The 15,930-nt window shown below is 33.5% G+C and overlaps 1 protein-coding gene across 7 annotated transcripts in view; it reads right to left on the reverse strand.

Annotated features, from left to right (window-relative positions):
- LOC125672213 (SH2 domain-containing protein 4B-like) overlaps window positions 1-15,930 on the reverse strand; it is a 32,195-nt gene that overhangs the window by 10,620 nt on the left and 5,645 nt on the right. For 2 of the 7 annotated variants that reach the window (XM_048908367.2, XM_056162117.1), the window contains exons 4-7: window positions 10,190-10,346; window positions 6,782-6,871; window positions 5,136-5,259; window positions 1,865-1,906 (exon numbers count right to left, since the gene is read on the reverse strand). In XM_048908367.2, coding sequence (XP_048764324.1) covers window positions 1,865-1,906; window positions 5,136-5,259; window positions 6,782-6,871; window positions 10,190-10,346 — 413 coding nt within the window. Of the gene's footprint in view, window positions 1-1,864; window positions 1,907-5,135; window positions 5,260-6,781; window positions 6,872-10,189; window positions 10,350-15,930 lie in introns of all 7 variants that reach the window. The other 5 variants (XM_048908365.2, XM_048908366.2, XM_056162118.1 and 2 more) reach the window with 3 other exon arrangements.

Raw genomic sequence — 15,930 nt, forward strand, 5'->3', positions numbered from 1 at the left:
GCAAATTTTAAATACAGCTTAGTCAAACAGTTGTAAATTATCATGACTAAGGGTCTTGACACATAAAAAGGACTTTAAATAACCTTTGTGCCAATTAAGATGTCTTTCCATTACAAAGTTATAGCCAGGACAAAAATTACAAACATTTCATCATTGACCTTCACCTTGGCTAGAGACCTTGGTTCAGAAACATGATATAGTATCTGGTCATGATCAACATCTGTGCTAAGAGTTTCTAATGTCTCTCTCCCGCAAAGTTATGACACATACAAAGATTTCTTCATCTTCTTTTTTACCACTGACCTTGACCAAATGTCCTTACTTCAGGGTCATGACTCACCATCAGACCATAACCAACCTCTGTGCTATGTATGTGCTTATAATGTTTCTGTATTAGAAATATATAAAATGTAAAAAGATTCCAAACTTTCCCCTGGTGACCTTACCCTAGGTCAGATGAACTAGGTTCAGGGTCATGTTTCACCATAATCAACCTTTGTGCAAGGAATGTTCCTCTAATGTCAGCATGTTACAAAGATATGGCCAGACAAAGATTTCAACTTTGTTCTAGACCTCAACCTTGTCCAAATGAATTTGGTTCAAGGTCATGACATACCATTCAGTCATTAGCAAACCTTATTGCCAAGCATGAACTTCTAAAGTCTCTCCAAAACAAAGTTGTAGGATGGACTAATAGTGGGGCATACGGACGGACATAGTGATTCCTATATACCACCAAAACTTTGTCTGCAGGAGCTGTAAGGACCCTCACACAAAGAATACACTAAAGTAGATACAAAAGTCCAACCCCTTAATATTACAAAGTTGTAGAGGGTGACAAATGAAAAGAAATAAAGACATTATGAAATCCGTATGTGTCTCTAAAATAAACAATAAAGTGCATAAATTTCCCATAATGAACGTAATATTTGAAAATGGAGTTAAATAGTATTTCCCATTGACAATATATCAGTAGTAAAATCTATGATATAACAGGTCATACATATCCACAGCCAGAAAACTATGTTAGATTTATCAGCCACTGAAAACACAGGAATGGTCATGTAAAGGAGGAAATTCAATACAATTACCAGGCATTTTTACTATGACAAATTTCAAATTACTGTATAATAGGTAATTTTTGTATGCTTGGATGTGCTTCATTAATCAAAAAAAAAAAAAAAAAAAAGTAATATATAAAAATAATATTAATGATAATAATCTCAAAATTTCACAGCAGTAAAATATTGTATAGTGGTTGTTTTAGTGAGATACAAAATTACTTTTTTTTGGTCTAAAAATTGCAAGCTTATTTTTCGCAAAATGATATTTTAGCCTAACTTGGAAAAAAAATCTTGCCATGTACAAAGTAAACACACAACTTACTAATGTAAAATTAATGGGAGAGGGGGGTATGGAAATGAAAACAAAAAGCTCAGGAATGACTGCAATATATGAATTTAGTAGCTAGGATAAAAAAAACATTCAGATACATGAACATGTACTACATTTAGTACCAAAAAACAAATGATGACAATCTTATCAACAAATATTACATTCAATAAAACTAAATTGTGTACACTCACAGCCACACTATAACACAAACTATTGTCATATCTATTGAATAAAAATCACAGTACATGCACTGGGGTACATGAAAACAGGCTTAGTCATCTAAGTCAAAAGAAATGTAGCTAATATAAATTCCCACCAATTTCAACGTGTTAAAATGGAAGACTGTTATTATGTGTAAGAACTAAAGGGAGGGAACTCTCATTGGAAGCTTTAGATGACTAATCTGAGATGGAGCAATGTCAGTTTTATCCACTAGAATCTCAATCCTCATGCACCAAATTCACAATACCTCCATATCATCTAAATCTTGACAACTCCGACAGGCTTTTTGCTGCATTACAAGGGATAAAGTGTCAACTTAGTCAGTTTCATTGATGTACAGTTATACAGACAAAACATTAAGCAGTGTATAAGGTGAAATGAGATCAATAGTGAGATTACATTTGTTGAGTTGTAAAAGTATATTATATCTTTAAAATTCTTTAATACAAGTTAAATTTAGAATACTGGCAGTTAAAAAAAATTTGAAAGGTGATTACAGTAAAACACGCTTTTAACGACTTCACGCTACTGCGAAGTTATACATTTATTTCCACATAAGAGGAAAATAATGAAAATTTTATTGGATATAACAAAATTTGTTAATAACAAATTGTTTTTGCTGGCCCTGGAGGTTCGCTATAACCGTGCTTTACTGAACAAAAGTCTTGAATAATAAATTCATTTCTTTGATTTTACTAAAAGTTACTTAGTAAGATGAGTAAAGATTATTGGTATACCATACAAGTGATACGTGTGTCTCTCAGATTGACCAGGATACCCAGAATCAAGCAGTAAATAATTTCCAGTGCAAAGTGAAACATTTCTCCTTCACTGAAATCACCATTTCTTTAGTAATCTAAGCTCCATGATACTTTGATAAACTCGATATGCATCAGTAATCAGCTGATTGGTAGCTAGTGTTTGTACAATTACTGGTATTAATAATCTATAGCAGTAAATACTTTCAAAGTTTGGAATGTATTCTGTGAATGTACTGAGTGATTTGTTCCTCAGCAGGCCTACCTTGTTGACATTTGTTATAAATACAAAAACACACTTTATCATAACTATTGTGTATTAACATGATCACTAATGTTTTTTTTTTTTACCAGATATTCATTCAATTTGAAATTCATATAAACAAATTTTCATGAGAAAGCAGTGTAGCATATACATATTTTCACCATTTCATGAAAATGAGAGATATGTGTCCAAAAGATTGCGAAGGAAATTCAAATATAACTGCAACTCTTTTGAGATTACCTAATATTCTAGCTTTAATGCTACAATATAAAATTGTATTTGTTTTAGATAAATAGGAATTCTATTATTCATGCAGATGAAAATATTTAATAGGCATACAACATCAATCTAATTAAAATTAGATGTTGGATCCGCTCGCATACTCGCTACACAAACATCTAACAACATCCCATAGAGGGTCACGTCAGAGGTCAAATTCGATTGACCAATGAAATCACCACTGGCAAAATCATTGAATGTTTGTTGAAGCCGATAAGTCTAGAGTGATACCGAATTTGACCTCTGACGTGACCCTCTATGGGATGTTTTTAGATGTTTGTGTAGCGAGTATGCAAGCGGATCCAACATCTAATTTCAATTAGATTGATACAACATAAAACAATAAACTTTCTGTCTTCAATCTCGGACTTCATCTACAAAACTTTGAAAATTACTGATGTACAGAGCATAAGTAAACAAGAGGCCCAAGGGCCTAGAATCGCTCTTCTGATAAATTGTACAACCCCACCATTTCTATTCTTAGCCTCTTAGTATTCTAAATCTTTAGTTAAATCCTAAGAATTCAAAAAAAGTAGGTCAATGTGACCTACTTTTTGGTTTACACATTTTGAGAACCCAAGAAATATCAACTGACAAAGTTTGATGATTTTAAGCCAATTAGTATCTGAATATTGAAATATAGCTGTCAAATTCCAATCGTAGGTCATGGTGACCTACTTTTTGGTCAGCGAACTCCGAACATGCAAGACCCATCAACTGACAAAGTTTGATGACTGTAGGTCAAATAGTATCTGAAATATATAAATATAGCCGTCAAATTCCAAAAGTAGGTCAAGGTGACCTACTTTTTCGTCAACACCCTTCAAACATGCAAGACCCAACAACTGACAAAGTTTGATGACTGTAGGTCAAATAGTATCTGAATTATATAAATATAGCCGTCCAATTCCAAAAGTAGGTCAAGGTGACCTACTTTTTGGTCAACACCCTTTGAACATGCAAGACGCATCAACTGACAAAGTTTGATGACTGTAGGTCAAATAGTATCTGAAATATAGTAATTTAGCTGTCAAATACCAAAAGTAGGTCACGGTGACCTACTTTTTGGTCGACACAAACCGAAGACTGAAGACGCATCAACTGACAAAGTTTGATGATCCTAGGTTTTACAGTGCCCAAAATATGCATCTAAAATTGAAAATGTGAAATTTGAATATCTGCAAAATTCAAAAAGTAGGTCACTGTGACCTACTTTTTTATAAATATGTTTCAAGGCCTCAAGATGCATCAACTTACAAGATTTGATGATTCTAAACCTCTCGGTATTTGAAATAACAACTTAAAATATATCTATAAATGATAAGCCATAAAATTCAGAAAGTAGGTCACGGTGACCTATTTTTCAGTTGACGCATTTCAAGGTCCCATGATCCACCAACTGACAAGTTTTGATGATCATAGGCTTCAAAGTGTCCAAGATATGCATCAAAATTAATTTTAAAATAAATACCTGCAAAATTCAAAAAGTAGGTCACCGTGACCTACTTTTGAGACAACTTGACACAAGGTCCTAAGATGCATCAACTGTCAAAATTTGATGATCCTAGTCCTTATAATGACTAAAATATCTAAGATTTAAGGAATTTAAAAAAATTTTAAATTTAGGTCAACTTTGAAGTGACCTTGAGACCACGCCCTTTGCCCCAGGGTAATGCCTTGAACAATTTTTAATCTACAACATATCTTCATCCTTATGTGTAAGTTTGGTGATAATCTGCCCTGTGGTTCTTGAGAAGAAGATTTTTTAGCAACCACTACTTTTTTTTGTATTTTCCTGATTATCTCCCCTTGTTAAAGGGTCACATCCCTCTATTTAGTATGTATGAAAGCCCTTGGGCCAATGATACTCTGTAACAAATTTGAAAAAAATTGGCCAAGGGGTTCTTGAGTTATAGCCCTTTTTCTAAAAAGTTTACGCACACCGCACACCGCACAAATGGCCATAGCATTAGCTCTTTGAGCCTTTGGCTCAGAAGAGCTAAAAATTTAATGTGATTATTACAGAAAAGTCAAAATTTAATGTGATTATTACAGAAAAGTCAAACTTAAGTTTGAGATTTTTCGAGAAATCCAGGCCTGGATGTGATCCAAGACCATATCACATGTATGGTATACTGCAAAGACTTTTCTCACCAACACAAAAATAAAGCTCGTTACTAATCGATGTTACAGAGGAACACAGAGAAAATAGTTACCCTAAGTTGCTCCACACGAATTTTTTCCTCCTCCTCAGCCTTTTGTTTCTCCTCCTCTAACTTTCTGGCAGCCTCTCTTGCCTGCTTCAGCGATGCGTATAACTCTGCTTCCTCCCTCTGTCTCCTGATCGTAATGAAATGACAGTAATGATCATTATCTTACACTTTTAAACATATTGCAGAAGTATGGGGCTCGCACGACAAAATGTGTGATATGATTTATAAAACAGAAATATCTCCCTAACAATGGAAGCATCAACTTATCTATCCTACATGATTAAACCAAAGCTATCGTGATCATGTATTCCAAACAAGAGACCCATTAATGGTCATCTGAGTATCACAACTCAGAGGTACTGCATGTTAATGGCGAATTCTTCTGATGTTTCTCCATTTCAAAGTCATTGCCTGGACAAATATATGTCACTTGGTGTGTGGGGGTGGGGGTATACGGATCTTGGCCAAATGACCAACTGTATGGTTTAAGGTCGTAACACACGATCTTTCTACTGTTAATGTATCCATATTACAAAATTATCACCCAAACAAATATTTCTAACTTCCTTTTTTGTTTTACTAGTTGACTTGATTCTGGCCAAAGGATTTTTGTTTAGTGTCTGAAGACGTTCCATGATATAGAGAAAATTTCAAACAAATATCACGTTTCTACCATATAATCAATACAGCTCAGTCTTTGAGCCTGTCCCCTTGACCTTGTGCCCATGAAATTCACGATTCTGATAGAGGCCTCCAAACTCAATATATCTTTCAACTAAATGTGTTTCCTAAATGTTCAGGAGTAGTAGAAGATTCTTAAATATGAAATACAAATTTATAATTCATATAGCTCTGCCTTTAGCCTTGTGCCCATAATTTCCCCAAGTTTACCATGCTCAATTAAATTATGCATTAGAAGCCCAGGAGCACAGAAGTTGATCTTTAAATATTTCATATAATTTTGCAATGTGATACATCCCAAATTTTGAGTTTGAAGTCCTGATCCAAGAGCCATAAATTTCATAATTTTGATGGAGGTCCCATACTCATTGTAATTATGTACCAAGTTTTTATGTAAGATATCTAGGAGTAAAGATTCTTTGAAGTTTTAGCCCCACCCTTAGGGCCTAAAAAGAGCAGCGATTTCTGAATCATTTTGGTTCCCCTCCCTAGCTCTAGGTATGTGAGTCAAGTGAAGTACACTGTCAATATATACGTATACAAGCGAGTGACCAACATATTCCTTTACACATAACCCTTCTCAACCTGAGGATGGAACTTAGGTCCCATTAATGAGGAATGAGTGTACTAACTACTGTGCAACCCAGAAAAGATGCTTTATGATCAAACGTTCAGTATATATACTATAAACCAACTTCTTTCCATGTGTGAGAAATTTTCAAAATTTGCGAGAAACCCCATCATCGAAAATATTTCTTGCTTCTAACCCGTCCTTTAATGTTTCTTGTATGTTTAAGATAATCTCAGTCGTGAAAATGAGTTGCCACCAACCAGTCCATCACGGGTAAATCACAAAATAGTCATCGCAAATAAAAGTTGGTATTCATAAACTATCTTCCAAAGAAGAAATCAAACAATGAGAGTTGAGGGGTGGATTACATATTAAAAGATCATTATTGAGAGTAAACCTGAGTTCCTCTTCCTTCTGCTTCTGTTCTGTCTCTAGTCGATATTTCTCCATCTCTAACCTTTTACTTATCTCTGCCTCTTCTCTCCTCCTGTAAACATTGTAAAACAAAATTCAGTGTCTGATATCTCAGGGCCACCTATCTTTGAAAATCTGACCTCATGTCTCAGCCTTAATCTCAGAATTTCTGACTCGTCTGAGACTGTGCTAGAATGATGTGCCACCAACTTCATTCTGAGAAATTTCATGTGAGTTGAGATTTAAGAAAACTTAAGATTTGAGATTTTCTCAAAGGATTCAGTATTAAATTAAGTTAATACAGATTCACTGTGATTAATTTATGTTTTAAAAACTCATCTAAATTAAAATAGTTATTGCTAGAATTTAATTCATTTAAACATATACCTTGCAATTTAATCTATGGAATTGGCATACAACAACTACAGAATGTAAAAAGAATTGTCTATCAACTGCTACAGAAATCCCAAATCTATCAACTGCTACTGAAATCCAAAATCTATCAACTGCCTCTGAAATCCAAAATCTATCAACTGCTTCTGAAATTCAAACTCGATGCTTACATCAAAGAGACTGGTTCATGTTTTTTTTTTTGGAAAAAAAAAAGTTTTCATTTTTCATGTTAATGATTAAAAAATGTAACTCATTTAATACTAACAACCAAAATTTGGACCTTCTCAATACAAGGAATAACAACATTCATTTAGCCCTAACTGTGTGTTATGTAAAAAAAGACTCCAGTCTTTTCATGTTTACAAACAAACCAGTGAAATGTTAATTTTGTAATCTAAAGCATCTTAATTTTGTTCAGTCACAAATTTAAACTTTTAAATGACACTTTTACCTAAGGTATACTTGCAATTTAGTAATAAACGTGGATCGATATTCATTCATTTTGAAAACTTTGTAAACAATAACACAAATAACAAGACATTTATTCCTGGCATCCATAAAGAAATTGTCACTGATGCATGATACATGTATTTGAATTATAAAGAAGTACATGCAGACATAGTACTGCTACTGTAACCTATCAAAAGAAAATCTATGGAGCAGGCCTGCCCTGACGGACTTATGTCAAAATCAGTGCTTAAATGGAAACAAGAGGCCCAAGGGCCTAGAATCGCTCTTCTGATAAATTGTACAACCCCACCATTTCTATTCTTAGCCTCTTAGTATTCTAAATCTTTAGTTAAATCCTAAGAATTCAAAAAAGTAGGTCAATGTGACCTACTTTTTGGTTTACACATTTTGAGAACCCAAGAAATATCAACTGACAAAGTTTGATGATTTTAAGCCAATTAGTATCTGAATATTGAAATATAGCTGCCAAATTCCAGTCGTAGGTCATGGTGACCTACTTTTTAGTCAGCGAACTCCGAACATGCAAGACCCATCAACTGACAAAGTTTGATGACTGTAGGTCAAATAGTATCTGAATTATATAAATATAGCCGTCCAATTCCAAAAGTAGGTCAAGGTGACCTACTTTTTGGTCAACACCCTTTGAACATGCAAGACACATCAACTGACAAAGTTTGATGACTGTAGGTCAAATAGTATCTGAAATATATAAATATAGGTGTCCAATTCCAAAAGTAGGTCAAGTTGACCTACTTTTTGGTCGAAACCCTTCGAACATGCAAGACCCATCAACTGACAAAGTTTGATGACTGTAGGTCAAATAGTATCTGAAATATATAAATATAGCCGTCAAATTCCAAAAGTAGGTCAAGGTGACCTTCTTTTTGGTCGACACACTCCGTAGACTCAAGATGCATCAACTGTCAAAGTTTGATGATTGTAGGTCAATTAGTGACTGAAATATATAAATATAACTGTCAAATGCCAAAAGTAGGTCACAGTGACCTACTTTTTGGTCGATACACTCCGAAGACTCAAGATGCATCAACTGACAAAGTTTGATGATTGTAGGTCAAACAGTGTCTGAAATATAGTAATTTAGCTGTCAAATACCAAAAGTAGGTCACGGTGACCTACTTTTTGGTCGACACAAACCGAAGCCTGAAGACGCATCAACTGACAAAGTTTGATGATCCTAGGTTTTACAGTGCCCAAAATATGCATCTAAAATTGAAAATGTGAAATTTGAATATCTGCAAAATTCAAAAAGTAGGTCACTGTGACCTACTTTTTTTATAAATATGTTTCAAAGCCTCAAGATGCATCAACTTACAAGATTTGATGATTTTAAACCTCTCGGTATTTGAAATAACAACTTAAAATATATCTATAAATGATAAGCCATAAAATTCAGAAAGTAGGTCACGGTGACCTATTTTTCAGTTGACGCATTTCAAGGTCCCATGATCAACCAACTGACAAGTTTTGATGATCATAGGCTTCAAAGTGTCCAAGATATGCATCAAAATTAATTTTAAAATAAATACCTGCAAAATTCAAAAAGTAGGTCACCGTGACCTACTTTTGAAACCTCTTGACACAAGGTCCTAAGATGCATCAACTGTCAAAATTTGATGATCCTAGTCCTTATAATGACTAAAATATTTAAGATTTAAGGAATTTAAAAAAATTACAAATTTAGGTCAACTTTGAAGTGACCTTGAGACCACGCCCTTTGCCCCAGGGTAATGCCTTGAACAATTTTTAATCTACAACATATCCTCATCCTTATGTGTAAGTTTGGTGATAATCTGCCCTGTGGTTCTTGAGAAGAAGATTTTTTAGCAACCACTACTTTTGTTTGTATTTTCCTGATTTTCTCCCCTTGTTAAAGGGTCACATCCCTCTATTTAGTATGTATGAAAGCCCTTGGGCCAATGATACCCTGTAACAAATTTGAAAAAAATTGGCCAAGGGGTTCTTGAGTTATAGCCCTTTTTCTAAAAAGTTTACGCACACCGCACACCGCACAAATGGCCATAGCATTAGCTCTTTGAGCCTTTGGCTCAGAAGAGCTAATAAACGCTGTATAATAATGCTTCCATCATGATACATAACCTAATTTTTTGGTGAAACACTTTCACCACAATAGACAGTAGATTTTAATCACTTAGAGTGAAAAACAAACTTTGTGGGGAAATCGAGAATCAGTCCCTTTAATATAAAACAGAGGCATGGATCTAATGTGGTGTTCTTGTGCTGCTCTAAGTGTATAGATATTTAAATAACATTCCCTATTTAAATTTGTATGAAATTTTACTCCATACTTTATATAAATGTTATGATCTCTTCAACTGAAGAGTTGAAGAGATTTATCACTTACCTAATTCTCAACAAAATAAAATACATTTTCTAGTTAATTAAAAAAAAAAAACTTTTTAAGAACTCCCATAAAAATTCTTTGCAATATTTGAACCAACTAAATTATGCTTTGCTCTTTCTTTCTATCCCACCATTACTTCCTTACCTGATTTCTTCAATCTCTCGCTCTGCCTCTTTGAGTGCTTTCTCGTGCATTTCCAGCTCAATCATCTCCTCAACAGACTTATCGTTCCTGTGATCCCCCATCACCCACACCCACTCATGACCATCTCTACCAAGCAAGAAGTCAACCGTCTTCCTTCCTACTCAAAGACACAAACAATACATGGAGCCTACTATCTTGTCCATACATAGTATGGCTTCATTTATCTGGATGCTAACAACCTAGATGCTGCATTATCTGGATGACATCTATTAAGAACCGATTTGTTTTACACATTACTTATTTTTCTGTTACATGGGGTTCAAATTATATCTAGACACTTCATTTATTCATACAATTTTCCTGAAACTAAAGAGTCTGTATTAATGAATCTGAACTGTATTGTATTTCAAATTTTCATTTGAATTCTCAAATATCAAAAAGTTACACAACGTAATAATCGGACACATCATCAGCCAGGTGTTCACAAACACAGACACACTGAGAGAATCTGACAAGTGATCAGTATCTCTATCCACAAGTTAAATGTGGTAAGTGCATGTTACTGATTTGCATATCTCATGCAGTTGAGAATTAAATATATATATACCAGTTTATCCCTAGCACCCTGTTTTAGTGACACAGTTATGTCTTTTGTCTAAATGAACATGCAATTGTTTCTCCTGTGTTGCCTAAAGTGGAAAAGCCCCAAACTTTTCTATTAGATATATGCTACATATTCGTCATCGAAAGCAAGATGTTCTGTAAACATGGTAAAGATGAATGACCATAATGAGTTCATTAGAGTGAATTCATACAAATATCAGTGCTTTACATGTACCTAAAGACAAAACCATCAATAAGCTCTGATTACATGTAAACTTGTATATCAATTGTTCTGTACTACTTGCACTCAATTGACACCTGTGACCTAGATTGTTCTAAAGTTCGATGTTTACTTCTTTAGTAGAAAGATGAGGTAATGGTTGCATATCAGTGTCTTTCAAGAATGTACTAGAAAATTCACTCTTATTATAAATACACTTGTGAATTTTTATGATAAAAATTTCTCTTAGACGAGCACATAACGAATTTGGATCTTATTACTGGGAACTAGGATTATTTAGGAATTTCATTGGTATATTAACAGCTGATGTGTGATTAATTTTTGTGTGTAGATTCAGCTCGTTACACGAACTTAATTATTGTTCACCTGTCATAAGTTAGTACTTTGTTATAATTTTCTTTCAACAATTATAAATAAATCTTATTAATTGTTTAATTGCTTTTGTTTGTAAATTCTGCTGTGCTATCGAGGGATATTCTGACCCACAACACACTGGTACACCCTCTTTCACATCATGAACTCCATAAAAACAAGAGGCCAAATCAATGACATAACGTACCATAGCAAATGAATTTTTCTTCCTCATTTAAATACATCTTCATAAACTTTTAGTGGCCTTATTACTCGTGTATCTTTTTTTTTTTTTAATATAGATCTTGAATCAATATTGCATGACTATATGTAGATAAAAATAAACCTTGTAAGTAAGGAAGAGTAGCCCTTCCTTGAGCTGGGGGTGGTAGGGTGTGTGTGTGTGTGTGTTTCGACAAATTGGATCTATGCTACATAAGGAACATTGCATCTTGAACCCTTGTGTTCCTTGAAAAGAATATTTTGAAAGTATTTTTCTATACATGTACAGTACATACTATGCGACACTTCAAACTCCTATTGTGCTGCTACCCTGTCTCAAGATGTCAAGATCTGAGTAAACTGAAATCTACACTACATTCTGATGCTTGCATATTTATTATTATTTCAACAAATTCAAACCTTCTACTTAAAAAATAATTTTCCTAAATTTTTATACGTAAAAATTAGACTCTTTTTGTGGTCCCACCCTTACTAAGGAGTCAATGTTTGAGGATGATTGCATACAAATTTGACATATTGTAGACTTAAAGTCTAATTGTTTTTATGTTTTAAATCCTTTTTGAGAATTTTTCACCGACTCATATTTGGGACCACATTATCTTAGGTGACAATCAGGACTGTAGCAGTATACGTTCTTTATCATCACACCAATACCCATCATGCCATGGGACCTCTGTTTTTTTTAGGTCATATTCGAGAGACCTGTGGCTTTTGCATCTGATGCCAGAAGGAAGAGTCACTATCTTAAGTTAAATGTCTAAGGTTCGATGCAGCCACCAGAATCTAAGAATCAATTTCTGGATCTCCCAGTTTCAAAGTCAGTGTCCTTACCACTGGACTACTGCAACCATAAGTAAAACAACTAAAACTGGGGCCTGACTCCAGAGATGATAGTTAGCATACTCTTAAATTTACACTACACAAAGATGCTTGCATATAAATATGATAAAACTATAGCTTTGTCGTTCTTGAGAAGAAGATTTTTCCCATTACATTCCTATATGAAACTTTAACTCTTGATTGTTGCCCCATTGTGGTATTGGGGGTCATGATTTGAACAAACTTGAGTTTTCAATGTATAAGGAAGTTCATACAAGTTTTGGCTTTTCTAGTCAAGTGGTTCTTGAAAAGAAAATGTTTTAAACACATGCTGAAGAGGTGAAATTGAAACCCTTCACTCCAGGAAATTTTGAGGAAAATTTGTTTGAAAAGAGCCCTTAGGTTCTCTTGAAAATGTTATAAAAGTGAAGAAACGACAGACAACAAGCAGAAAGACAGAAAACACACATATTTTATCCAGAAATGTGAGCTAACAAGCACCTCCGTCTACTTCAGTGTTGCATCATTTGTCATTTAATTATCATCTTTTTATCTCTCACCCTATAGCAGGTTTTTTTTGTTTTTTGTTTTGGCAAGTATAAAATTTGACGAAATTAAAAGATAAAGGTGACCTAATAATGTTGATGGTTGTGAATTTGGTGATTGAATTATTATCAACCACACAGAAATAAAACAGCTTACATTTGGTGATACATAATTTCAGCAATTTGGAACCTATCACAAAAATGGGCTGAAATTAGCACACTGTCCAAAAAAAAAAACCCCAAAAAACCTGCTACATGGCATTTATCTGTGTGCTGGTGCATCCACTCTTGGGTAAAATGATTACAAGTACTTAGTTTCAGACCTGAACAGATAAACTCTTGTTGTGCTATCAAAACTCCCTGTAAACATAATTTGTAGCATCTGAATTGAAATACTTTATATTTGTCATATATGACCATGCACTCACTAGTATATTTCAATACATTTAGAAAATGAGATGAAATTAATTCAAGGCGAGAGCTAATGTGACAGACTTGTACCTTAGTGTAAATGTAATGGCACCATGACATTCATTTTGAAATTTTTCTGCTCATTAAAACAAATTTCAATCAACTTTAAGAAAACTTACGAAATGTATAAATTAATTAATACAGTGTCACCTCGCTATATCGCCAGCTTTTGTCCTGACCTATTTTGGCGTTATATCGAGGGTGGTGTTATAAAGAGTTTGACCATTCTAGTTCATCAATTTGAAAATAAAGTGGTTGATCCATTAATAAATCATCGTCCTTTTATTGCCGTCAACATATATGACAAGATATTTAAATGCATGAAATTGTTTGCTTTTCTCAAGACTTTGTTAGATAGTGGGATGTTCTGTGCTTGTGCATTTTTTAAAATACATATGAACAACGGCTTCATTTGTGTCATGGTAGGTTTTACAAAGACTGAATGTGTTGAGCAGTTGATAAACACATGTAATGGCTACAACTTTTTTCTGGAATACAGAAATATGACGTCACACACATCAATATACACAAATGTCACATGGTACACGAAATCAACAGCAGCTGATAGTAATTTCATTTCATTGATGTTTATTTGTAGGCTGTTGTTCTCAAGGACAATTTCAAAGACAATTTCTAAATGAATAATAATAATAATGAATATTCAAACTGTTATTGCGGTTACCTATATTTACCTGTTTTCACAACACATGCTAAATTAATTTTTTTTTTACAATTTACTGGACAGACCAATTATGTATAATTATGGCTTCTCCTCCCTAGTCTTTGTTATGGGGGATGTATAAAGATAATTTGACTTTTTGTGACTATAAATGGGTGGTGGATGGTGACAGGCGAGGATGGAGTTATATCGGGTTTTTTTCGATGACGGTGTGTGGGGGTGGCAATATACTGAAGTGACAGTGTATCTATACTTTCAATGTTTTTGCCTGTGATATTTGTACAAATTGTAATGATTGCCATTCCTCATGAACGTGTTGCAGATGTTGTGCAATGCAAGTATGAATACTTTGTCAATGAAATGCTTTCTTTTTTGTTTCATCGGGTGATAAAGGTAGCTAGCATTGCATAAAAAATGCAGAACCCACGAAAGCAGGTTATGCAGATTTTTACTGCTACATCACCCAATAAAACAACAAAGAAAGGCATTTTATTGTTTATATCTATATTTTATGCATTTTTTATGAAAATTATAAACTAGAATTAAGCTCTAAAATATCATATGGTTGACCCATTTGTTACGTTAAATGGAACAGCCAATGCACCCTTTGACCTTGATGATGCTCCATATTTGGTAATGATTATGCAGACATGTGGTACTAGAAAACTGGATCACATTAGTTTGCAACAAACATGCTTTCAATGTTTTCAAAAGAAACATAAGAGAAAAGACTCGGTGAATGTAAATACAGATGCTTATTTCAATGAACAGGAATTCTGACAAAAATTAAGGTAGCATGTAAATTCTAAGAAATAAACTTCACTTTTGAAAATACATGAGGGTATGAACTGCAAAGCTTCATGGTGGCAGAGATGGGGTAATCGTAATCAGTAATCGTAATTGATTACAATCGATTACATTTTTTAAGTAATCGTAATCGTAATTGATTACATTTGTTTTTAAAGCAAAGTAATCGTAATTGTAATCAATTACTTTGGCAAAGTAATCGTAATTTATGATTACAATAATGATTACAATGATTACTTTATATTTATATTAAAATAATTATTTAATAGATAACAGTTAGAGCTTATGTATGTTATGTGTGCCATCATAAGATTTATCCATATCTATATGATATTATACTTACAGTATTTGCATGTATTCAATAGCAACTAAGGTCTAAATCTGTTTAAATTAAACTTAATAATCTGAACTAGTATACCCTGTATCATTTACTGTACATCTCATTGATCTATTGTTACTTAATGAGTATGAGCTCACTCCTAATTAGTAGTTCACTATACTGTGCTCTATTGTTAATTAGCATCTTTCATCTTTTCTGTGGATTTGTTTATACTAATACTTCAAACATAGATCACTATGGAAAAATCCTTTGAAGATTAAGCAGTTCATCTGAGTAGATCTACCTTTAATTGTATTATACAATGTATCTTATTAATAAAACCAGTAAATATTTGTTGTTTTTCTTGTTCAAAAGCATGTAATCATGATTACTTTTCACAGTAATCGTAATTGTAATCAATTACTTTCAAAATATGTGTAATCGTAATTGTAATCATAGATTTTCAAAGTAATCGTAATCAATTACATTTACAATGTAATCGCCCCATCTCTGCATGGTGGCATACTTTTTATGAGCTTATACCCTCTTCTGTTTTCAAAAATGAAATATTTCTGAACACACAGTAACATAACAATAGTGTTTTCACTTTGGCATGTTTAAGCAATGTACATACATGTACATTGTATATACATATATCTCATC

This window comes from Ostrea edulis, chromosome 4 (genome assembly GCF_947568905.1).
Source record: "Ostrea edulis chromosome 4, xbOstEdul1.1, whole genome shotgun sequence".
Classification (NCBI taxonomy): domain Eukaryota; kingdom Metazoa; phylum Mollusca; class Bivalvia; order Ostreida; family Ostreidae; genus Ostrea; species Ostrea edulis.